The 26,471-nt window shown below is 39.5% G+C and overlaps 2 protein-coding genes across 6 annotated transcripts in view; both read left to right on the top strand.

Annotated features, from left to right (window-relative positions):
- Nucleotides 1-7,465, top strand: part of LOC129778662 (protein patched homolog 3-like) — a 55,164-nt gene extending 47,699 nt beyond the window's left edge. For all 4 annotated transcript variants that reach the window (XM_055785708.1, XM_055785709.1, XM_055785710.1 and 1 more), the window contains 5 exons: nucleotides 4,148-4,394; nucleotides 4,454-4,539; nucleotides 4,595-5,267; nucleotides 5,329-6,190; nucleotides 6,246-7,465. In XM_055785708.1, coding sequence (XP_055641683.1) covers nucleotides 4,148-4,394; nucleotides 4,454-4,539; nucleotides 4,595-5,267; nucleotides 5,329-6,190; nucleotides 6,246-7,183 — 2,806 coding nt within the window. In that variant the 3' untranslated portion in view covers nucleotides 7,184-7,465. The remainder of the gene's footprint in view (nucleotides 1-4,147; nucleotides 4,395-4,453; nucleotides 4,540-4,594; nucleotides 5,268-5,328; nucleotides 6,191-6,245) is intronic.
- A 6,066-nt stretch (nucleotides 7,466-13,531) lies between these two features.
- The window catches only part of LOC129774854 (titin homolog), a 35,694-nt gene continuing 22,754 nt past the window's right edge, over nucleotides 13,532-26,471 (top strand). Inside the window, exons 1-2 of one of the 2 annotated variants that reach the window (XM_055778868.1) lie at nucleotides 13,532-14,011; nucleotides 23,645-25,772. In XM_055778868.1, the coding sequence (XP_055634843.1) occupies nucleotides 13,960-14,011; nucleotides 23,645-25,772 (2,180 nt within the window). In that variant the 5' untranslated portion in view covers nucleotides 13,532-13,959. The remainder of the gene's footprint in view (nucleotides 14,012-23,644; nucleotides 25,773-26,471) is intronic. The other variant, XM_055778869.1, reaches the window with a different exon arrangement.

Genomic DNA, 26,471 nt, shown 5'->3' with positions numbered 1-26,471 from the left:
TTTTCTGTTATGTTATGTCTCATTTAATGTCATAAATCGGGATGACAAAACATGAGCTAAAAATCAATTGGGGGTGTACGCGCGATGAATAACGAATATATATCGGATCGATTCATTTTTGAGGAATTCTTTCGGTAACCTTCTCAGGTTTCCCACACTTAACTCTCCGTCGTCACGATAAATTACTACATGGACTGAAAATGAACAAGATTCATTTCATTGCACTAAAAATTAACAAGATTAATTTCGAGAGGTTCATATGTCACTAGCTTATGTGTGAAATTTCATGACATTTCGTTTCTTTGTTCACAAACTACAGTTGTTGTCACTACCTGAGCATTCGTATAGAAAATGGAAAAAGAGGAATATCGTATTTTGTTCAAACATTGGTTTTTAATGGAAAAAAAACAGGAAATGGGTTATATCTATGGTATAACCGCAATGGTGACGTAGGACTATCGTTGATTTAGTGATCATTTGTTTGAAGTTACGTTGGAGGTACAAGGTTTTATGCATCCAATATTGGACACGAAAATATCCTACTGATGGGGAGGAATAATCTTCAGAAGCTTTCTTGCTAATTACACTTGATTGAAAAATCACAGAACCAAATGTATTTGGTCACAGTGTTATATGGTTAGAAAACATTAAAATAAACTCTTTAGCTTGCATGTTATTTTCAATGCCAAGGGGAACTGGCGGATTATTTAGCAGCAGCGATATTTTTCCGGATTTTTCTCGAAGTCCACCACCAGTGGTTAATGCTAACTCGATAACCACCTCTTAATTGCACTTGATTGAAAAATCACAAAACCAATTGTATTTGGTCGCAGTATTATATGGATAGAAAACGTTAAAATAAACTCTTTCGCTTGAATGTAATTTGCAGTTCCAAGGGGAACTGGCAGATTATTTTGCAGCAACGATCACTTCTTTCCAGATTCTTCTCGATAACCAGCAAACGTAAAGAGTTGCGCGCGTGTATGTGTTGTATGGCGGTTGCTCCGATGTCTTAAGCAGAACCAATTTTCGATGCTGGTATTCTCTCGGTCGTCTTCTCTTTCTGATGGATCAGCTTTTCTACGCTCCGTCACAGTCCCAAACAAACTGAATGCGTTTCAGGTCAGGTCAGGTGATATAATAAATCCCTCGATCCCTCGCCGTCCAGCTTATCCAGCCCGTTCAGTTCGGTCAGCTCGTTCAGTAACGATGTTGTCTTGTCAATGTCCTCACGAAAAATGAATGCGATCACCACCAGAATATCGCTTAAGTATGCTTTTTGTCCGTGATTGAATCGAAAGAAGGTGTGGTTTACGATGGCAATTTGGAAGGCAAACTAGAGGCGAATGAACTCTGAGTTTGAAACTTTCGGCGGCTGAGCAATAATTGATTGAAAATTATATGATTTTCGTGATGCGAAACATTTTCCATTGCGCGCGCAAACTGTATTCGATACGAAAATATTCTACCGATGGGGGAGAATAATCTTCAGAAGCTTTCCTGCCAATTAATTGCACTTGATTGAAAAATCACAAGACCAATTGTATTCGATCGCATCAGTACTATGTGGATAGAAAACATTAAAATAAACTCTTTCGCATGAATGTATTTTTCAATTGCCAGGGAATTGGCAGATTATTTTCAGCAACGATTAGATTTTTCCAGATTTTCCTCGATACTCGAAGCCCACCAGTGGTTAACGCAAACTCGATAACCACCTGTTAATAGAACTTGATTGAAAAACATTTGATCGCAGTGTTACATGGATAGAAAACATTAAAATAAACTATTTCACATGAATGTATTTTTCAATTCCCAGGGAAACTGGTAGATTATTTTTCAACAACGAATAGATTTTTCCAGATTTTCCTCGATACTCGAAGCCTACCAGTGGTTAATGTTAACTCAATAACCACCTGTTAATAGCACTTAATTGAACAATATTTGGTCGCAGTGTTACATGGATAGAAAACATTAAAATGAGCTCTTTCGCATGAATGTATTTTTCAGTTCCCAGGGGAACTAGCAGATTATCTTTCAGCAACGATTGAATCTTTCCGGAATTTTCTCGATGCTGAATGGCATCCAAACGAGGGGTCCGCGCGCGTTTGTGTGTGTGGCGGCTGCTCCAATCTCTTCCTGGGGAACCGTTTGTGGCATCACTCTCCTCCTGATAGATTCCCTTCTGGCCTAAGGTGCACAGGCTCTTGGTGACACCGTTCATCAGCGCTTTCATGGTAAACGAAGAGCTTCACCACAACAGCGACAACATACCCCAATCGCCGTTCAATTAGAACTGAGTGGATTTCCGAGCGGCGCTCGCTTATATACCGATTAGTGATTTCAATAGCCTGTTTTGAAAGCAATTTTAAGACTATTGAAACAAGTTTTTGGATCAAAAAGTAACAAATATATAACGCGTAGACATTTTATCTTTCGAATGAAGTGTTTATCATACCATTTCGTTCAGTTGTTTAGGAGCTATTAACGCTCAAAATCTCGGTCTCCGGCGTAACGCTTTCGTTTTCGAAACTTTGATTTTACACCCCGGTATAGAAATGAAAGACGTAGTCCTACGTCAAAACTGCTGAACAATCAATGCAGTGATTGACGAAATGGTATTCCACTTCTGCTCCTTCGAGAACAACTGTTTATCAGTGGTTTGGTTAATTTAAAATGGGCCATACAAGCACGGCAGATGCACCTCGCCAAAAGAGGCCACGAATCCAGAAATCGTATAAGTGTAAAAGTTAGCTGAGGCTGAAGGCATTTCGAAAGAACGAGTGGGATACATTTTGCACGACATTTTGAACATGAAAAAGCTATCCGCGCGATGGATACCGCGTTTGCTGACCGTCGACTAAAAACAGCCGTGCGTTGATGATTGAACAGCCGGTTTTGCGTTTTTTTTTTATCCCATCTGTTTATTTTATTAGACTCATTTAGCAATTCAGCTGTAACAGAGCCGAATTTATTCAAATCTTTATTTGGCGTTGTCGAAGTGTAATCGAGTGGACTTCTTTCGACGCTTTGTGAGAAAGCATGAAACGTGGATCCATTACCACACTCCCGAGTTCAATAGGCAGTCTGCAGAGAGGCACTGAGGCATATTTCGAAAACATAGACGTTTTGTACTACAGAAAGGGAATCGAATAGTTGGAAACACATTATACCAAGTTTATTACCCTCGAAGGAAACTATGTTCAGGAATAAATACAGCGTTGCCCAAAAACGATTGTTTTCATTAAAAATCCCGGGACTTTTCAGCCCATATAGTACGCAATGGGAATGGTTTGCTACTCCTAAGCGCCTTTCAGTGTGTTCTTTGTGCAATTTCATTGGTTCGGGTCAATCACGAAGAGCATCTACGAAGTATACAGTCTATCCAAGCTCAAGCTCAAGCTTATCGTAGTGTTACATCCACCATCCTAAATGAACTGAACAAAACAGATGTTGTCATTCTTCTCAATATTTCCCGCGTATGTTTGAACACACGTGACTTAAAGCTTTGCCGAGCAGAGGAAAAACGAGTTACACGCGTCGAAACCTGAATCTGTCTTCTCGCCATGTTCATACAAATAGCGAAGTCATTTCTCCCATTGACCGATCGGAGCTACACAGCTGACGTTTTTCACTTAATAATGATGCTGAAACTGAATGCATTTATTAGAATGCCCTAGTGATCCCGACAAAAATGTCACCCAAACACATGAGCCGATTCATTGAAAATCCCATTTGCATGTTCAAGCTATAAAACAACATACTCGAACATAGCGTTATGTCTGGAAGAAATTACGATGTCTTTTCGTTGCGATGGTCCCACCGCAAATCGATATAAAACAAAGTCATATCATTGCTACTCATTGTACTCGCAGTCGTTCACCCTAATTCTCAAAACAGCAATTTATAGCGTGTTCTATATCGCGTGTCTGTTTTTTGTTTTACGTTAGTAAAAATCGCTCTGCTCGTGCACCCAACCGTAGCTAGTTATCAGCACACCTTTTCGGGATTTGAACAAAGACAAGTTCAAATTTGAATGTAATAATAGTTATTTCGTGATCATGTGTGCTATTAAAAATAATCACCAGCTCAGACTCTTAAGTTCTTTGAAATTATTTTCATTCCTTGTGTACTTGTTTGTTCCCAGACTTGGTCATCACATTGCGAATAACCCCTGGCGAACCATCGCCCTCAGCTGGTTCGTTGTCGCCCTCTGCAGCGTGGGGTTTATCCGGTTTCACAAGGAGAAAAGCCCAATGAAGCTATGGGTTCCACAGAACTCGAAGTTCCTCCACGATACCAATTGGTTGATCGAACATTTCAAGGAGGGAAACAGGATCGAAGCAGTAATACTGACTGCACCAGACGTGTTGACACCGGAAGTGTTGCTCAAGGTATGAAATGGGGGTAAACCAATCAAAATACTTCTTAGAATGAATATCCTGTTTTACAGATGGCGACTATAACTGACGAGATCTCAGCGATGAAAATTGTCAACAGCAAGGGAGAAACCGTTTCTTGGGAGGATGTTTGTTTCAAGTACGCTATGCCCAAGTTGTAAACTCCAATCTCTATCGAAACTTCCTTTTTCCAGGGTTCCACTAATTGCCGAATACACCTCCAATGAAAGGTCCAGACGAGACGATGCATATTCATTGACCACCACAAAACGCCCCAAGAAGTCTAAGCCTTTCTTCAATCCTAGCGTAGACCTTCCTGCGTTCATGTACTGTCCGATCATAGAGAAACTTCCTGTCGGCTGTATGGATCTCAGTATTTTGGAGTTGTGGAAATACGATCGTGAGGTGATTGCCAGTCTCACCAAGGAGCAGATCGTTGACAAGCTTAACAAAACTAGGATCAGTCCCGTTACTGGGCACACCATGGATTACTCCGAAATGCTAGGAGGCGTGCAGCGCGACTGGAGTGGTCGCATTGTGGCCGCAACCTCTGTTATCTCCAACTGGATGATACACGTCAACTATTCGGAGGTAGATGCTGATGTAAGCGGGAATGCGGCCGGTACGGAAGACTGGGTAACCGAGGATTCTATGCTTTGGGAGGGTAAGTTTTTGGAGCGACTTCACCAGATCAAGGTCAATTACTCCGATGGAGAAACCGAGATGTATTATGCAGCAGGCCGCAGCTATGGTGATATCAGTGCCGCATCAATGTTTGAGGACATTGATAAGTTGATTTTCGGAGGATTCATCATGTTCGTCTACATGCAGCTGGTGCTGTCAAAGTTCAGCTGGACTGAATTCAGGGTAAGCGTGTGACATGAAATCGAAGCTAGTAGAAATGTTAAAAATAGTACGATATTTCCAGATAATCCTCGGTTCCATTGGACTACTGAGCGTTGGAATGGGGTTCGTGGCAGGTTGCGGAATCGTTGCTCTCATCGGAGTTTCATACGGCCCAGTGCACACAAGCTTACCTTTCCTGCTGATGGGAATAGGTGTGGATGACATTTTCGTGATGATGGCCTGTTACCGTAAGATCCACGAAACTCATTCTAATCTACCCCTCGCCGAGCGGATGGGTTTGATGCTGAAACATGCCGGCGCATCGATTACAGTGACATCCCTTACCGACCTCGTTGCGTTTATCGTCGGTGCAATAACCGTGCTGCCCTCGTTGCAATCCTTCTGCATTTACGCAGCGTTTGGAGTGCTTATGATGTTCTTCTTCGTGATAACGTTCTACGTTGCGGTATTCACCTTGGACGAACGACGAATAGCCGCGCGGAGAAATTCGTTTGTACCGTGGATAAAACACGATGAAAAGACCACCAGACGATGGTGTGAATACAATCTTATGCATCGATTTATCAATGTTATCTACTCGAAAGTTATTCTGACTAAAATCGGAAAGACTATAATAGTGCTTACCGTGATCATCATGACCGGTTTGAACGTCCAGAATTTGCTTCGTCTGCGCCAGAAGTTCGACCCTAACTGGTTCATTCCCGAGGAAACCTACTATAGCAAATTCATAACCAAAACCAAGGAACAATTTCCAAACACAGGCTATGAGGCGATGCTTCTATTCGGCAGCTACAACTACACGACTGAATTAAGGGACCTGCTTCATCTGACGCATGAGCTACAAAATCGAACAGATATATTGCACAGTGTCAGTTCTTGGGTGTCACCATTCCAAGACTTTGTACATACCTATTATGATAAAGGTAACTAATCGAATCGAATAACCTCAAATAAGATGTTATTTATATGTTATTTCAGATATTGGGGAAGAAGTGCTCAGCGACGCGGATTTCCGCAAATATCTCTCCAAATTCCTCTTCAGCCATGACGGTGGACGCTTTCAGATGAACTTCAAATTTTCCTCAAAGCTTCAATGCGGGAAACCGGCACCAAACATCACGGTCACCACTATCGACTTCAAATTTCGGCCATTCAAAGAACGAGAGGAGTATATTCCGGCCAAACATGCCATAGAAGACATGCTTGTTCGCAGCCATCTAGCGAGCGGAGAACGATTCAATACACTGTGGGCTAAGATCTTCGGAAACTGGGTCACTGACGAGATTATAGATACCGAAATCTATCGAAATTTGGCTCTTGCCATGATCGGTGTGATGATCTGTTCGGCTGTGCTGATCGTTAATCCACAAATTTGCTTTTGGATCTTTGTGTGTGTCGTCCTAACACTAGTAAACGTTGGTGGATTCATGCAACAGTGGGGCCTTACATTGGACTTGGTATCTTGCATTGCTCTGCAGCTAGCGGTTGGACTCTGCGTTGATTATGCGGCACACATCGGGCACACCTTCTTAACGATCAGTCACGGGAACAGAAACCGACGCGCACTCGAAACTGTCCTTCACATAGGAGCCGCAGTCATGTATGGCGGTGGTTCAACAATTCTTGCGCTTAGCGTATTATCGGGATCCCGAGCCTACACCTATCGAACCTTTTTTAAAATCTTCCTTCTAGTTATTTTATTAGGGCTTTTCCACGGACTCGTCCTACTACCAGTGATTTTAAGCATGATTGGGCCGCCACCTTACAGTGGATTCGTAGATGGGTTGGTCAAGCTACCCAACGATTATGAAAAGGAAATGTTACCTTTCACTGACGAACACAATCGAAAGAATGGAAATTTGGCCCAGAACGAAGAGGAGAAGCAGCCTATGAGAGTAGATAATTGTGTGCCTTAGCTTTTTTAGAATCCAAACTTGTATGCTTTCGAGCGTTCCATGACTTAAGAATTCACATACACCAAGTGCCGGCCACAAACGCGCAAACTTACAGGTTTTTTGATACGCACGATAGGTTTTAAGCTTTGCTCTGGCATTCTAGAATACATGAACCCATTGTGATCCTTGTAGTGATAAAATTGAAGTATTTTGAAAAGGAATCTTAACGTTTAAGTGCGTCGGTGAGAATGTAAATACTACAGAACAATTAAAATTTGGTGTTTCTCTGATCCGAAAGATTAATACATTATTTATTATTTGACACCATCCGACTATCACTCTTAATGTTCTTAGATTGGGACTTCATATATTAGAGGCGAATGAACTGCAAAGTTTAAAGCCTATTAAAAACAAAGAAGACAAGACTTCATATATGTTCAAATAAGGGAGTGCATATGAGTTCAACCTTGAACCATTATGAGCAATTCCAAATGAAATCGACAAATGACAAAACATGAGTATTTTTGATTCGAATGAAAGTTTGTATTCCGTTTAGGTTGGAAAAAATATGAGTTTTTCACAGCAATTGGGAATATTTTGACTCAAGTGTAACTTTTCAATAGGGCGTATCGATTTTAGCAGGGCGTTGTGCACAAATTACGTATCGCTGAAAATGCGATTTTTTGGAGTTCTTTACATGCAAGTGGGTGCTTCCGTGGCCGAGTGGTTAGCGTCCCACATTATCACGCCGGGAGTTCGGGTTCAATTCCTGTTCTGGCCGGGAGATTTTTCGTCAAGAAGATTTTTCCAACGTTCACTGTGGTCACGCGTATTCTAGAACTTGCCACTCGAGAATACATTCGAGGCGTGTTATTCGGCATATAAATATCAACTAACTACTAATAATAAATAATGACGCAAGTAATACCTAAGTAGAGAAGGCAAAAGTTTCACTGGGAACGTTAGTACCATCCAGTGACGTAGTGTAGGGGGGCGGAGGGTATCAGTCCGCCCCGGGTGTCACCCTTAAAGGGGTGACAAGTTTATTATATTGAAAAAAAACTGATTTTGAATTAAGGTAACCGGTTATTATTTATGGTATTATCTAACAATACAAATCACTATGGAAAAGTCCATGTTATAGAATCTTTCTTTTTTTATGATCATTATTTCGTTATACTACATCTTTCATTTCTGTCCTGTAGTGTTAATTCAAAGTCTTGAAAACGTGAGGATTCCGTTCGAAGTACAAGGTTTTGAGCAGTCATATCTCTACAGGATGAGCGACGATTTATGAAAATAACATTATTCGAAAGATAAAAGATCTACGAGAGATGTTTTTTTACTTCTTGGCCATAAAAACTTGTTTTTTGAGCACTGCTTCGATATCAAACTATTCAAATCTTTACTTTGAAAGTGAAAGCTTTCTTAAATTTCATTTCAGTCTCGATTGGACTGCGGTTGATGCATGCATGATACATGATGCGTCGGCTGGTCAACCTCTATCCGTTTTTCTTTTGCTGCCGTGATGAACGGACATGCTAAATCGTTTGCTTGTAAAATATGTCATCCAAGGGGTAAAATATGATTTCGCACACATTTGGGCAGTTAACTAGGGGTTCCCGTGATGACTTTTTATATCGCGGAATAGATATTTCGGTTGTACGTAGGATTGAATAAGGAATAAGGTCTTGATGATTTGAGTGTCGATCGTCAAAAAAGACCAAAAGCTAAAGAATATTATCTTGTATATATTCGAATAGGTCGCAAGACAATTCCATGGGAAAACAAAATATCCATTCATCACTTCAAACAAATGATTACTAAGCCAACGGTAGTTCATGCGGTTATATCACAGATCACTCCTCTCCTATCCTTCCGTTTTTTTCGTTTTGAGTAGGAAAAGCTGTAGATTTGAATGACGACATCTTTTAACAACTGGAAGGTCAGGGTTTAGTTTTCATGAAGTTCCGTTCGCAGGCTTTCGACCCTTTCCAACCATGTCAGGTTCGAATGAAGGAGTTCAGGTTTTGTTGAGGAAGCAAAACAAAAAAGCCTTATCCATATGGTTTGTAGACAACTCTTTAGGCTTGAACATGATTTCTTAACTTACAATCTTACAATGAATTTGAAGTTGCTTCTAACCGTGTACTTTTCTGTGGCATCTTGTGGAGAGGCTTATCAAAGTTTAAATTAATTAAAAAAATTGCGTTCAACGATGGGTCAGAAATGTTTAATACATTGAGCCCCGTACTGTTATTGCTGCGAATTCCATTGAGCCTGCAACAAGGGAGTGAAAGCGCATGGGAAGCACTTGTACAATATCAATGTCGGTCTCAGCTCCAAAGATATATATATTTCATAAAATTTATTTGAGTCACGTTTCGACATCCACAAATAAACCATATTTCATTTACTTTCTTATTTTGTAGCTGTCAGTTCCAGTGGCCAAGACGTGAAGACTTTGTAATTTCTTGTTCATCCTATCTAATATAGGGTTGGGGAAAAAGAAATGTCGTATTTCTGATCGAAATTTGACGCTTTATTTAACATACTTAAAATTCTCCAATTTAAGTCAAATATGCACCGTTCTGTTCGCAAACTTGTTGCCATTTATTTCATTGTCGTTTTTAAATAGCCGTATAGTATGACCCGATGCGATAAGTACAACACAAGATATGTTTAAGTGTTGCCATATATTGACAATATACAACATTTCTTTTTCCCCAACCCAATATTATAATAAATCCGTTTCTTATTTAGATAAGTTGGATTTTTCACTCAAGAATAAAAAATTAGTATTATGGAGGGGTGACACCCTAGTAAGCCGCCCCGGGTGTCACCCGCTCACGCTACGCCACTGGTGCCATCCAAGAAGAAGATATGCAAGTAGTGACATCGGAAGAACTTTCGACATGTTCATAGAATTTAGAACAAACATAGACGGAAAATTAAAGCTGACATCTGTTGGGATTGGTGCTTTCAACCCATCTGGCGTTAATCTGAGAGGAACATGGACTGATATAAATTTATGTTGATTTACACTACTCCTTGATTCAATACAGCAGTTCCAGTCGTTACATTTCACTACTTGCAAAAGGCCCTATAATGTCCTCACGTGACGAACAAGCCATTCGGTCTAATATCGTACTTATTCCGCTTCATCAATTCTGGAGTTTGCGAACTCAATATATTCTGCTTAGAGGGAATATCCGTCGATCGCTAGATTATTCCACACATTAGCTAACGATTCCCCTGCATACTTAAAATGTTTCGTATCCAGTGTAGATCCTCATGATCATGAGAAAGTATTGAACCTACTGGGACGTTCCGACGTTCAACGATTGAAAGCACTGCGTCCTGGAGCATTTGTAGTAACGCGTATTCGATCAAGTTTCAATTGATTAAAATGAGAAATCGAAAATATCTACGACTTTTTTGAAACGGGTTCTCGTCTGGTCCTTCACGGCTTGATTGGTATGCTGATTATCAAAACAAATTCGCAGTAGAAATAGTAAATAACATTGAAACTATTTCATGAAAACGTGACATATTTACTAGAGATGGACAAACCGTTCACGAACGGTACGAAAGAACTAGTTCGCTGAAAAGAGTGAACGAGCGGTCGTTCTTTTTCAAAGAACGGTAGTTCTACCCACGAACTGATTGGGAGCGAACGGTTTGTGAACGAACGGAACGAACTGATTCCGTAAGAACGGTTTGCGAGTGAACTGTTTGTGAACGAACTGATTCCGTAAGAACGGTTTGCGAGTGAACTGTTTGAGAGTGAACTGTTGGAGAGTGAACTGTTTGTGAACGAACTGTTTACGAGTGAACTGTATGGCAAAGAACTGATTGAGAGTGAACTGTTTGGGAACAAACTGTTTGAGAACGAAGTGCTTGCGGCCGAACTGTTTGCGAACAAACTAGTGCAGCTGAACTGATTTGCGCTGGACGGAATGGATAAATATAACGAGAACGCTTGTAAGGAAAATAAAAGGATTTGTCATTTATGAGCAAAATGCATGTAACTCATGGTTTATTTTGTTAATGTATACTCAATTTTGGGTTAAAAATTAGATTAGATTTTCGTAGTTTTAAAAGCAAAACTATATATTTTCAATTTCATGTATTTTTTCAATTCCGCGTAACAATCATATACTTTCTGATTATCAGAAAGAATCTGGGGGAAGCTGGGGCGAAAAAAGTTTTTTCGTTGCTTTCAATTCATTGTTTGGCCTATTGCGTGTACGTGTTATTGTGATTGTTTGTATGATTGATTGTTAGTGAAAATCGCTGCTGATTTTTTTGCCTGAATGAAAATTATAAAATATGATCTTACATGGAACCTGTGTGTTGTCCAAAAAGAGAATATGAAAAATTGCACATATGTTGTGCGCATCAAATTATTACATAAACTTTTGTCGATCGATAAACATATTTTCACATACAGTTTGCGACTTTTAAAGAAGCAGCTTATCTTTCCCCACTAAATTTCAAAAATATAAATCCCATATGTCACTATCCAATCCAACGATATCAATTAATAGCTGTCTATTGATGTAGGGTTCCTGCTAACATTCTATGTTGTTCTTAATACCGCTGAACGAAAGAGCGAAAGAACGGTTCAAAAGAACTGATTCACTTAGATGAACGGTTAGTGAGTGAACCGTTCATCAAAGTGAACTGTTTTGCCCATCTCTAATATTTACTGATTTGGCACCCTTACTGAAAGACTAGACGTAGATTTCGATTCTACGTTGTAGTTAGAGATGGGCAAAACAGTTCACTTCGATGAACGGTTCAATCAATAACCGTTCACCTAAGTGAATCAGTTCTTTTCAACCGTTCTTTCGCTCTTTCGTTCAGCGGTATTAAGAACAACATAGAATATTAGCTGGAACCCAAAATCAATAGACAGCTATTCATTGATATCGTTGGATTGGATAGGAGATTTCTTTATTCATATGGGATTTATATTTCTGAAATTTAGTGGGGAAAGATAAGGTGCTTTTTCTTCCAAAGTCGCAAATATGTATGTGTATGTGAAAATATGTTTATCGACAATAGTATATTTAAAAAGTTGATGCGCACAAAATATGTGCAATTTTTCATATTTTCTATTAGGACAAAACACAGGTTCCTTGTAAGATCATGTTTCATAATGGTTCATTCAGAGAACAAATCCAGCAGTCAATCATACAAACAATCACGATAACACGTACATGCAATATGTCAAACAATGGATTGAAAGCCATTTGGCCATCATCATCATCTTGTCCATCATCTTGATTCTGATTCTGAAAATACATGAAATTGGAAATATATAGCTTTTAAAATATATAGCCTTTAAATCTACGAAAATCTAATTTAATTTTCAACCACAAATTGAGTATACATAAACAAAATAAACCTTGCGTTACATGCATTTTATACTTAAATAACAATATCGTTTCATTTTTCTTACAAACGTTCTCTTTATATTTATCCATTCCGTCTAGCGCAAATCAGTTCAGCTGCACTCGTTCGTTCTCAAACAGTTTTTTCCCATACAGTTCACTCCCAAACAGTTCATTCTGAATCAGCTCGTTCTCAAACAGTTCACTCGCAAACAGTTCTTTCGGATTCAGTTCGCTCACAAACCGTTCGCTCGCAATCAGTTCGTGGGCGAACTACCGTTCTTTAAAAAAGTGCGACCGTTCGTTCACTCTTTCTGGCGAACTAGTTCTTTCGTACCGTTCGTGAACGGTTTGCCCATCTCTAGTTGTAGTCGATATAACGTTATTATTATTATTAATCAAAATTAATTTAGTTTATTGAATAGTGATTTGAGTTTTTTCTATAGCTGTTATACAATGGAAGTGTAATTCTTCCAAATGCCGAACAATGATTAACTCTAACAATGTAGGATTACAAATATTCTCCTATTCGGAACATTTAATATTATGAACTTAAAAATAGTCATTTTCTTCAGTGTGGAATTGGAAAATATAAACAGAAAGATGAATGCTTCAGAGAAAGCTTCACATGGGTGTTCAACACCAACACAGAAAGAAATAGAAAGTGTATCATAAAATTCAAGAAAATTTTTCATACTAGCGGCATCAATCAAGATTTGCAAACTGATCTTCCATTTTGAATGGCGGCCACGGTGCAGTGACTCCAAACAATTAAGCAATTCATCCATTCGAAAACATCAGCTTTCAGGAACCGTTTATATTGCTTAACTATTGACAGACATATATTAGCTTACTACTATGATGAACAGAAATAATGTCCACAATGTGACTTGTTAGAATATTTTTTGAATCACGCATAAAATCGACTCATTCTCACGCTTCACACTAATCCAAATCTCAGCTGTCATCGGTGACAGCTAACGCGTCGCTGGCCAACCAGCCTCTCTTGGCAACGCTGGCTCGTATGCATTGAAAAGTACAGCGACTCGTTCGAGCTCGGCGAAACAGAAATTAGTCGTGTTTTTTGCGTTATTCCGTGTCGAAACCGGTGATAATCGAAAGTATTGGGTGTGCCACGACAGAAAACGGTGAAAAATTTCCGGTGAACGTTAATCTTCGTAGTGATAATTGTAGAAAGATTCAGCCATTCGGCCGCTGCTGGACATCTTTCTTCGCTGTGTGTGAAATATTCCGTGCAAAGAGCAGCGTTCCGAACGCACCCGCTCTTGGTTGGTGTGACAAGGACCGCAAACGGTATACGCCGTCAAGGGAGAGAAAGATAGAAGCGCGGGCTAAAGAGAAGAAATAAAAGCTATATAGCGTTAAAACGGTGGAAAAATGGATGCGGAATCAAGCTTAGCGGAGAAGGTCGAAGTCGCTCCAAACAATGGTAAGTGCGAGCTGTGGATTGGGCTTGTGAAGATTTCTGCAAGTATCGAACTTAACTCGCAAAATCTTCGGATGGGAAATGAAAATTTTGTGTTGAACATTGCGCTTCACAAGGGGAAACCGTTAATTGGGGTCAACAGGTATTCCAGTATCTTTCGATAGGCATTTTCTCCGTTCTTCAGCTGCATCAGCAGCTTCTGCAAAAATCTTGTCGACGAACCGTGGCGATGCTCACCACAACTACCAATGCTAGAGCGTTTTATTCTCAAATTAATCGCATTGTATGTTTTCAACTGGGAGCATGTATGCGTTGTATTTTTTTTCGTTTATCGAATCGGGGGTGTGTGTGCGTTGTGTTGTGTATACTTTCTACGGTAAAAAGCTTGTATATTGCTTTCCTTCCTCCTTTTGCGGAAAGATGCTTGCCGGTCGGCGCTTTAATAAATACATATTTTTGTGCGAAATAATATTTTGAAATGGACGTAAACATCACCATACGAGAAATCCTGAAATACTGTTTTCAATATGCCGGTATCAGTTTTGTTTCGAAATTTCCATGAATTGTTTGGCCACAGGGCCCTACGCTATGTCGGTCAGATTGAATTTGTTTGAAAATTAATATTTTTTTTAAACATAAAGAGCTACCAGGAACAAATGGGCTTGAGCATAGTTTTAGAAATCTCTTGTAAAGTAGTCAAAATAATCCGGGAAATATTGGATAATTTGTCTGTTACCCTGCCAAATGATGTATGGAATAGTATTCTTTATGCCTTATTATGAATGAACATCGAAATCGGCGCAACTTGATTCTCAACTTGCGGAGTATATTATTTTGTATATAGGCGATAGATCGAAAAAGCGAATGTCAAACATAAACTGAACAATTCAAGATGCATATTAAGAGGTATGAATGCACCAATTGACAGTCAGGATCTTGGACATCACGATCGACCGCCGACAGCTATAGAGAATTACGGACAAACACGCCTTTCCCCGAAAACTGACAAGATTGATTCAGGTAATGATGAGGGGTGTGCGGATCTCAGGCGATCTGTCGGAAACGTTTGAGATTCACAGGGGACTTCGAAAAGGCGATGGACTCTCCTGTCTGCGCTTCAATGTGCCGTTGGGAAGTGTTAAGTGCGATTCACATACAACATCCACGTCACGTTCACGTTGCGTCAATTATTCTTCCATGGAATTCCTATTGAAGCATTCACATACACCAGCAACGGCAAGTCGAAGTTCTCGTTGCCGGTGTATGTGAATGTCTGCATAAGAACTGCTTGGAAGAATAATTGACGCAACGTGACGGGACGGAACGTGAACGTGACGTGGATGTTGTATGTGAATCGCACTTTTTGCGAAAAGCAGGCTCCAACCTGCGAAGCACAATTTTCAGCAAGTCCAGTCAGTTTATCTACTTCGTCGATGGAGTGGACATAATAAAAAAAACACCCGACTGAAACACGAAGCAGGGCTGATTGGACTTGGGATCAATGTATCTAAGACAAAATACATGCTAACAGGAGAAGCAGATCGACGCCGAATCCTCTTGGTAGCGTTGTAATCGAAGGCGACGAACTCGAGTTGGTCGGTGAGTTTATGAGTTTCATGAAGCCTCTTTGGCACGTTGATAACTGACAACAACATCCGTGATATTCGAAGACTCGTCGTGAATTCGTGTAGGCTCCACAAATCCGTAAAGTCCTCGTACGAAGTGTATCATATGCGAATCTCTTATATGACCGCTAGTCCTCTATAGACACGAATCATGAACGATGGTCGAAGGGGACTTGCAAGCACTTGGTGTTTTCGAATGCCGTGTACTCAGAACAAAATACAGCGGTTTACGGGAAAGCGGAGTTTGGAGAAGGAGGAGGAACAACGAACTAACACAACCCCACGATGAACTTGAGTAGGATTGCAGGGTGTCGACTACCTTGAAAATCAGGGAATTCAAACAATGCCAGGGGAAACCAGGGAATATCAGGGAATTTCGTCACCAATCTGGAAAAATGAAATTCCGTCAATTAGAATTTTGAATATTGCATTAATTAGAAAGTTAATGAAACCAACAAAGTTGTATTTGACTAGTTTGACTCACTGTAGGTTTTTCAGTATATGTTGTTTACTTTTGCCTGTAGGACTTAGAAGGGTAAACAGCGCAAAAGTAGACGGCTTTTACATTCTCGATGTTTTACTAGTATTTGGCATCAGTACCTGCCGTTCTGCTTCAACCAATTCCCTTCCTTTTCTTCTTGGAAAACTATCGATAAATTCATGTTTGAAAATCATTCTATGAAAGCTGAGCTCCTGTGGTGCCTGGAAACAGTTATGAAGCACAAATCATTCCACACTGCTGAAAAAGACATGGTTATATTGAGAAGAATGTTCCATGACAACAAGGAGGTTGAGAAGGCCTAACTAGGGCGTGATGTAATGAGCTTTATTATGATTTTTGGCTCGATAAAACTTAGTAAGCTATATATTGTCGTTGGTTTCGGCGATTCTTTAAACAAGACTACAAAGAGGCTACAGATGGATTTGAATGTCAGATTTTGGGGTGAAGAAAAGAAGGATTTGGTAAATCGTTACGTGACGTCAATGTTCATGGGACATTCTCGAGCATCAGGAATCAACTTGCAGCTTTTAGAGAAGGCATGGGAATTGTATATTTAAACAAACTTCTTTCTTTGTTGATGGGCGTTATAAACGTGAATTGTTCATATTACGCGAGCTGCAACTGGTTTTTCAAAATGGAGAAAAAAAACCTCTTGAATTTGGGTAGCTTCGGATTGCATATTTTACACGGTTCATTAAAGGTTAAAAAAATTCTCCAAAGTTTTACGACAGATAAATCTTGAAATTTCATCTGAGATGCGAAGCACTGCGTTGATGTATCCTTGATCTTTCCATCATTGATTCCGATAGAAAAAATTGGAGGGAAAACGATTCGAGAAGCTTTCGACTATTGACTTTTTTTGACGGATTTTAGTAGTATCGGATGAGCTCCAGTAGACTTATCACTGAAACAATATTGCTAGCAACATAAACAAGCTCACTATGGTCCGAAAAATGAACGACTGGACCATTTTTGGAAAGGACAGGTTTACGGTTTAGGTTTTTACTCAAAATGGTCTTCTGTGTCTCGTTAGAAAGGCCAACGTTGAGAGGGCTTTTCCATTAGCGAATGTATTTATGAAAATATGTGGGAGGAAACGGTTGTGCTAGACGACAAGTTTAAGATGCTGTACTTCACTGTGTGAGCTCTCTTTATTGTCATATGAATCAAAGTGATTAAAACGGCTACGGGTAACAGAAAAGTCCGGAGGTAAAACGGGGAAAATTTTGGAAAACGCACAGAAGGGAGCCCAAAGATTGCAAGATGAAGCATTTCGTTAAAATCGTAACAGTTTCATGAAATTGATCCGAATCAAAATTAAAATGTCTCATTTTGTACTAATATTTTACACTTCATCAAGATAAAATGATTTACTAATACAGTTCAAATTAGTAAATCTTTTTTTTTTAATCTTTGGCGACGCCTACGACGTCTTCGTTAAACTCAATTAAAAATCACAAACATTTCATTTATTGGAAATATCGACAGACGTTCTTAAATTTCATTGTTTAAGCTAACTAAATGTTTTAGGAACTTCAGCTAAAGTACTTTTAGAGAATTTATTTACCAGCCTACATCTGGAATTTTTCTGAAAAATTACTGGAAAATCAGGGAATATCAGGGAATTTATTTTCGGATTTTGAATCGACACCCCGGATTGGGCGATCTTTAGGAAAAGATCGATCTTGACGAATCCATTTTTTTAACGGCGTAGGGATCGATTCGTTGATTAAATCGGTTCCAAAGAATCGATCTTTGAAAAATCGAATGCCTTTTCCCTTTTTTTGCTTATTCTATTATATAGAAGTGTCTTTTTTTTTTATCTAAACATAGAATAAACATTTCACATATCTATTCAAACATCAATAGCATTTTATTTTGATTCTGAGCTTGACAGTCACATTAAACAGCCCGAAAAATTGCATTTTACTGGGCATTTATCTTGTCAAGTGAGCTTGATTATTTTATAATGACCAAACTTACAAAACTGCATTTTCAAAATTTACGACCACTAATTAGACAACCTTGAAAGGGATCCAATGCTTATAAAATTAGTCATGTGAGTTTTGGTGAGATTAAAATCAATATTCACTGAAAAACAAATTATCAGAAAAAAAAAAATCTACGATCGGAAAGATCGAAAGAAAAGATCGATTTTTTGGAGTACAAATAATTGATCCATAAAATCGAACGAAGAACTGCTGTCGCCCAGGATTGGAAAACTGTAGCCATGGACCGGGTTTATTGGCGAGAAATCTATATATATATATATATATATATATATATATATATATATATATATATATATATATATATATATATATATATATATATATATATATATATATATATATATATATATATATATATATATATATATATATAAATGAATTTCTGTCTGTCTGTCTGTCTGTCTGATTCTTATGGACTCGGTGTCTGTCATACAAATGAAACACAAATTACAGGGGGCACAAAAACACAAACTTCTGCAAAACTCGAGAACTAATCAAGCACAATTTGGGATGTGATGATTTTTGGGTATGAGAAATGTTTCTATGTTGGTATGACACCCCTCCCTTCTCTGGAGTTGGGAGAGGGTCCCATAAAAATATTACACATATTTCAACCAAAAACATGACAATTGGAAATTTTTGGAAAACTCCGAAAGAAAAAGGGATAATTCGGAAAATTAAATTCTCATATGTTCTACGCACGATGAAACGCACTCCTTTATCTTCTATCTATACCAATAAAAAAGTATCGCCGAATATGTGGATAAGAGCAAAACTCGAGGAAGGAATTGTCCGATTTAGGACTGTCTTCATCATATTTTCTGTATGGAACATTTATTCCATGTAACGGAGAAACATGTTATTTGCAAGTGGTTGAAAAATCTTGAACGAGAATTGTGTCTGAAAATAATTTTATATTATGATGAGTTTTGTTAGAAATACTAGGAATTTTATAGTAAAAGGGGTCGTAATGGGGTCGATTAGAAGATCAATCAATGAACACTTCTGCGGTTAGACCCATGAACTTGCTCATAGTAAGAAAACATGAATGATAACAAAATAACAAAAAACAAATTTTGGGCGAGACGAAGTTTGCCGGGTCAGCTAGTTATGAATAAAATCTAACCTCAATGGGATGTACAATCAATGTAAATAAATAAAATTGAGAGATATTCTAGATTTGACGAACAAAAATGGCAACCTGGAGACGCTACCTAGTCGGAACGCTCGACATACTGAATTCTCGCCACAATTCACACTTACTTGTGAAAAGGAGATGGAAAATTGCCTTTCCTGAACTTGGAGATTACCAGGCTGTGGCCTTACCTTGAAATTTGGAATCTACCGCAAATCAACTTCTATTTGCGATGCGATCATTATTTATTGAACAATTGTTCATCAAAGACGAAGTGGAAATTTTTCATTCAAACAAAAAGTATCTCTGTATGAAAAGGTTCTACCGGAACGTTGTAGGAATCAAAAGAGAGCTGATTGATAAGGTTGATTGGATTGGCTATTGAATTAGTTGGCAAAAAAATGCGTTAGTCCACAAAATGTTTGAAAAAACAAAGAAGTCGATTTTTTATTTCTTCCCGATATTTTTGTCTATTACATTTACACACATCAAGATAAACCTTTTTTCGTAAAATATTTCAAAACTTGAGAGTTTAAGCTTTGAAATGATTTACATCCCATCTTTATGCGTTCATTCTATGTATAAAAAAGTAACGTGGGTAATGTCGGGAGATAACCGTACTGACGTAGGACTACACAAAGGGGACAGTCTTTGTTGAATATATTTTGATATTCGGATATCACTTTAGAATGCATCGTATTGTAATATCTTTCAATAACTCTTGTGAAAGGTTTGGTGGGTGGCCCTGAGAAGTGTCAATGGATTTATTCTTGTTCTTGCCCGCCCGACGCGAATCAGCAACTGCCAACACCTCAGGCAGCTTTAGGCCCGCTGGGTATGACTCAGTAGGAGCATGTCAATCACTTAACCACGGGTTCTTATTGAACCGCTGAGGATACCGTATAAGAGGTTGGGTTAGCCTTACATGGGCCATACCGTTCGGATAAGAGGTACTGAAGGTCTGCCTTCTATCGATTATACCTCCCATGTCAGAGCTACTGTGAATGTGAAGGTAGTGTTCCAACCGTTATTTCGCAACGTATCACGTATGGCACTGAATTGTGAAGAGGGTTTTGAGCCTTGTGTGAACTGAAATTAATCATTCAGATCGACCGCACCGTTGCTCGCTCTCCACTTGTGAGATATGATACATGACCGCGTGTTGTGGAACCTTGACGGAGTACCGTCTCGTCAGCCTTCGTATGAGGTACGATAGAGCACGGAATACATGGCGGACATCGTCCTGTCAGCCTGCATGCGAAATGTGGTTCAATAGTTATGCATTTGCTCATGATGGGACATCTGTATTGTGTGGAGAGTGAAGGTGGTAATGAGTATTTTAAAGGGTGTGTCACATCAAATTGCATCACGGAAAAAACGCTGTAGAAATTCGCCCAGTAGACCGATCCTTTTGAAAATTTTAGACAGTAAAATAAAAACTATTAAACAACTTTTGGCATTTTCTTTTTATTCATACTTCGAGCCCAAGCCCGTATGCTCGCACCTTCCTCTTTACCCCGTCCATAAGGTTCTGTACAACGTCAGGTTGTAGTTTTTTTTGAACAGAAATCCATTTTCTCTTGAAGTCCGCCTCCGATTTGACAACTTTTGGGTTCTTCCGGAGGGCCTGCTTCATAATCGCTCAATATTTCTCTATTGGGCGAAGCTCCGGCGCGATGGGCGGGTTCATTTCCTTTGCACGAAGGTGACCCCGTTGGCTTCGTACCACTCCAACACGTCCTTTGAATAGTGGCACGAAGCGAGATCCGACCAGAAGATGGTCGGGCCCTCGTGCTGCTTCAATAGTGGTAGTAAGCGCTTCTGTAGGCACTCCTTAAGGTAAACCTGCCCGTTTACCGTGCCGGTCATCACGAAGGGGGCGCTCCGCTTACCGCAAGAGCAGATCGCTTGCCACACCATGTACTTTTTGGTAAACTTGGATAGTTTCTGCTTGCGAATCTCCTCCGGAACGCTGAATTTGTCCTCTGCGGAGAAGAACAACAGGCCCGGCAGCTGACGAAAGTCCGCTTTGACGTAGATTTCGTCGTCCATTACCAGGCAATGCGGCTTCGTCAGCATTTCGGTGTACAGCTTCCGGGCTCGCGTCTTCCCCACCATGTTTTGCCTTTCGTCGCGGTTAGGAGCCTTCTGAACCTTGTATGTACGCAGGCCCTCTCGCTGCTCGGTCCGCTGGACGAATGAACTTGACAAATTCAGCTTATTGGCGACATCCCGGACCGAACTTTTCGGATCACGTCTAAACTGCTTAACTACGCTACGCTTGTGATCTTTTTCACTGACGGAGCATCCATTTTCGCCGTTCTTCACCTTCCGGTCGATGGTTAGGTTCTCGAAGTATCGTTTTAGTACTTTGCTGACCGTGGATTGAACGATTCCCAGCATCTTACCGATGGCCCGATGTGACAACTCCGGATTCTCGAAATGAGTGCGCAGGATTAATTCACGACGCTCTTTTTCGTTCGACGACATTTTTCCAAATTTACGAAAAATTGACAGTGAAGCATGGCCAACGTGATCTATACACTCTTATCTGATTATAAGCGAAAGCTGAAGATATAATTCCTAAAAATTAAATTTCTACAGCGTTTTTTTCCGTGATGCAATTTGATGTGACACACCCTTTATTCAGCATGGTGCCAGACACTTGGAAGGCGATTGGCCATTGATGGTAAAGGCTTTTGAAACAGACTAATAAATAGATTATTGAAACTCTTTCCTGAACAACACCTGACTTTTGCCTTTTTCTGCTGAATTGGTACGGATTCTTAATAGTTCACGCCTTACACACTGTTTGGCGCATAGTTTATGGTTCAAAATCTCCATCTAAAATATTTATAATCTCGAGTACTCATACAAATGAAACACAAATTTCTGCATAACTCGAGATCAAATGGAACTAAATTTGGCATGTGGAGGTTAGACACTTCTCCCCCCTCCCTAAGGGTGGGCTGTCATACAAATGAAACACAAACTTCTGCATAACTCGAGAACTAATCAAGCACAATTTGCGATGTGAGGGTTTTTGGGTATCAGAAATGTTTCTATGATGGTATGACACCCCTCCCTCCTCTGGAATGGAGTGGGTAAAAACATTACACATATATCAACCAAAAATATTCCAATCAAACATGACAATTGAAAATTTTCGGAAAACTCTGAATGAAAAATGGAAAATTCGGAAAATTTCCATATGCATAGTGATAAGCGTTGTTAGTCCATTTGATGTTTGCGCTAACGAAATATTTTTATCTGCTTCTATCTATACCAATAAAAATGGATTGTCGAATGTGTTGATAGGAGCAAAACTCGAGGAAGGAATTGTCCGATTTAGGGCTGTCTTTATTCTATCATATTTTCTGTATCAAACATTTATTCCATGTAACGAAGAAACATGTTATTTGCAAGTGGTTGAAAAATCTTGAACGAGAATTGTGTCTGAAAATAATCTGATATTATAATGATGCGTTTTGATAGAAGTACTAGGAATTTTATAGTAAAAGGTAAATTCAACGGGGTCGATTACAAGATAAATCAATGAACAGTTCTGCGATTGGACCCATGAACTTGGGCTTAGTAAAAAAACGTGAATGTTTGAAGGTATTGATAACAAATATCAAATTCTGGGCGGAACGAAGTTTGCCTGGTCAGCTATGTAGATATAAACGAAAAAGCATCCACAATGACAACTGTCGAAATCACGAAACGACGAAGACGAAAACAAAACAAGATGATCCAGCTTGGGATCAGATTAATTTCAGAGGTTTTGGTTTTCCGTCCTGATTCTTCAGAGCATGGATTCTCAAACTATTTTGGGCAAGATAATCCTTTCCCAGAATGAAATGATACGATCGATCCCTATAGCCAAATTTCTTTAAAAATTGTATCCTTTTTATTCATAGAATGCAAAAACGTTGTACATAGACATAAAATTGAGTGAATATCAATCGTATTTACTAATTATTAATACAATTACAACAATAATATTTTCTCTAAAATATTAGTCATTCTTATAACAAATTGGTTCATGTCACAACTTATACAGTATCATGAAATTTTCAAATAAGAATTTATGTTAACTGATAGGGTCAATTGTTTGACCTCGTCGGCCCCCCAAAATCAATTTTCGTTCATGTCAAGCCCTGAGAAAACCCAAGGGGTCGATATCGACCACTTTGAGAATCCCTGCTCTAGAGGAAACAAAAACAACAAACCATGTGTTAGGAATGGCTTAAATATGCGAAGTAGTCATGAACGATTTTTTTTAGCGGAGTGTAGATTGCCTGTGTTCACAATGACTTCATACCTTTTTTCTCATATATTAAAACTTTTCTTTCATTTTAGGTTCCAGTGTCGGCGAACCAGCGGATCCGGTCGCACTCAAGGAGAAGGTAGCCGATGACTTGAAGTCTGCCGCCACACTCAAAGGTGGTGGAGATGGCCCAACGCTGGATGTTCCTCTGGAAAAAGACGACCTGCTGGAGCGATTGGACAAGATAGATACCTCGGCTACGGACGGTACATCCAAGGCTGGCGCAAACAACTCGGTAGCTAACGATGTAGATATGGAAAATGACGATCTAATTCAGCGGCTGGAAGCAATGGAGAAGGGCGAAGAGGAGGAAGAAAAAGTGACGACTGCAACGTCTACGGCTGTCAACGAGGAACTAAAAGATGTCACAACTGATGCAAGTCATCAGAATGGGTTGGAGGAATCACCCAAAGCAGCGGAGTCCTTACTGGAGAAGGAAGATGAGCCGAAGAACGAAGAACAACCGACGAAAAAGGATGTTGAGCTGGAGAAAAAAGAACAACCGGCGAATAAAGATGATGAGCTGAAGAACGAGGAGCAACCGACGAAAAAGGATGTTGAGTTGGAGAAAACAGAACAACCGACGAATAAAGATGATGAGCTGAAGAATGAGGAGCAACCGACAAAAACGGATGTTGAGTTGGAGAAAGAAGAGCTACCAACGAATAAGAATGATGAGCTGAAGAACGAAGGGCAACCGACGAAAAAGGATGATGAGCTGGAGGACGAAGGGCAACCGACAAAAAAGGATGATGAGCTAGAGAGAGAAGATCAACTGACCAATAAAGATAATGAGCTGGAGAAAGAAGAGCAACTGATGCAGAAGGATAATGAAGTCGAGGATATGGATGTGGACTCTGAAGAGAAAAAAGACGATGTAACATCGTCGGTTTCCACAGCAGCGTCCGAATCCACACTAAATGGTGAATCGAGTTTTGGTACCGAGGAACATCCAACTAGTTCCGTAAAACGACGTCATTCCGAAGATGAAGAAATGGAAAATCCTGAACCATCAAGTAAAAAACTTCACGTTGAAGAGACTGACGATAGTTTTACTGAAAAGCTTACATCGGACGAGATCACCCAAACAGAAGTAAAGATTGACGAACAGAAACAATCTGAGCCAATTAATGAATTAGAAATAAAGGACAATCCACCTGTAGCAGAGAAAGAAGAGTCTTCAACAATCGATGACGCCAAAATTGAGAATGTTCCCGAAAACAATGAAATGGAAGTGGAACCATCCAACTCTGATTTTGTGCCGAATAACGAATCAAAGGAGGCGAGTGTAGAAGAAAATTTTCCATCGGAAGACTCAGCACCTCCGCCAGAGCCGGATCCGTCACCGGAACCATCATCTACGTCTGAAAAGCTGGATGTCACTGCAAAAATTGAACCCGAAAAAGATAAACCGGAAACTGATGGAAAAATAACAACGATGGAAGTTGATAATAAAACAGCAGAAACCCCTCAAGCTGGTAAAGAGAAGCAAGTTGAACCGGAAGAGGATGATAATTCAACAAAAGTCATTGAGAGTTCAAATACTGAAACAGAGGCGGTTGTCAGAAGTCAGAAGCAACCGGAAGAAAAATCAACACTGGTTGAGGAGGAACCACAGCCAGATAAAAAACCAACACTGGTTGAGGAGGTACCACAACCGGAAGATAATACAACAATTGTTAACAAAAAATCAGAACCAGAAGAAAATACAACACTTGATGATAAGAAGCCCGAGCCAGAAAAAAGGACAAATCATGTTTCTGAAGCAGAACAAGCAGAACAAAACACAAACAGTGAACTAGATGGGAAATCGGAAGAAATCGCAACTGGAGAGCACCCGGAAACTCCACAAAAAGAAGACAATGAGGAACATGGAAAACCGATAGTACAAACTGAAACTGTTTCGGAAGAGAGCATTGTCGAAACAGAAGATAAAACAACTGAAAGTTTGACCAGCACTAACGATCAAAAGGTTGAGAATATTACGGAAGAGAATATTGTTGATAGCAAAGATATCATCGTGTCGGATATAGCAATTGATTCGTCAGATTCTAAAGAAAAGGAACCAGCAAAAAATGATGACTCAGTTGTTGAAACGAAAGCAACAGCAGACGAACAACAGGCGGAATCATCTTCGCAAGGAGATGTGGAAAATGTTCGGTAAGTTAATAACAGTTTTTTAAACAGCTGTTTTAAATTCACTAAATTGTTGATTGATGTGTTAAATTTAAAAAAAATGATTGGACACATTTACAATTAGCTTCTTTTTCCTTCAATGGCACTAACGTTTCTAGAGATTTTTGTTAGTACAGTAAACATTCGCTAACTGGGCGAAAAGGGAAGACCACATTTGACATTCGCGTTTTAGCTGGTCCGGCATGTAAAACGTCAAATAAAATCGAGGGGAACTTCAATGAATTGTTTGATTCGCGTTTATTATTGGAATTGGATAAACAAAATGTTTTCAATGGAAGCTTCGCATTGAGTGTGACAACAGGTATGAAATATAATTTGAGGAAATGTTTTTGTCATGCGAAAATAATATCAATTTTCATAACATTTCAAATTACATTCGAATGCCCCTCATAGCAAATCTTCCACTTAAATATGGCGTCGATTGTTTACTAAATTCCGTTTTTCACCGGCCCAAGGACCAGTTAACGTTCGCCCAGTTAAACCAGGACCAGTTAGCGAACGATTACTGTACTAAACTGAGAACTGAGAACTATGTCCAAAAACACGTCTTGAATGTATTCTAAGTGGCTAGCTTTAGAATACGCGTGACCATAGTGAAAGTCCGAAGAAATTTCTCTGACGAAAACGTCTCCAAACCTCAACCATCGCCATGATAGTGTGACG

Source organism: Toxorhynchites rutilus, chromosome 3 (assembly GCF_029784135.1).
Source record: "Toxorhynchites rutilus septentrionalis strain SRP chromosome 3, ASM2978413v1, whole genome shotgun sequence".
NCBI classification, from domain to species: domain Eukaryota; kingdom Metazoa; phylum Arthropoda; class Insecta; order Diptera; family Culicidae; genus Toxorhynchites; species Toxorhynchites rutilus.
Note: the sequence above shows the minus strand (reverse complement) of the source record. Positions and strands in the feature narration are given on the sequence as shown.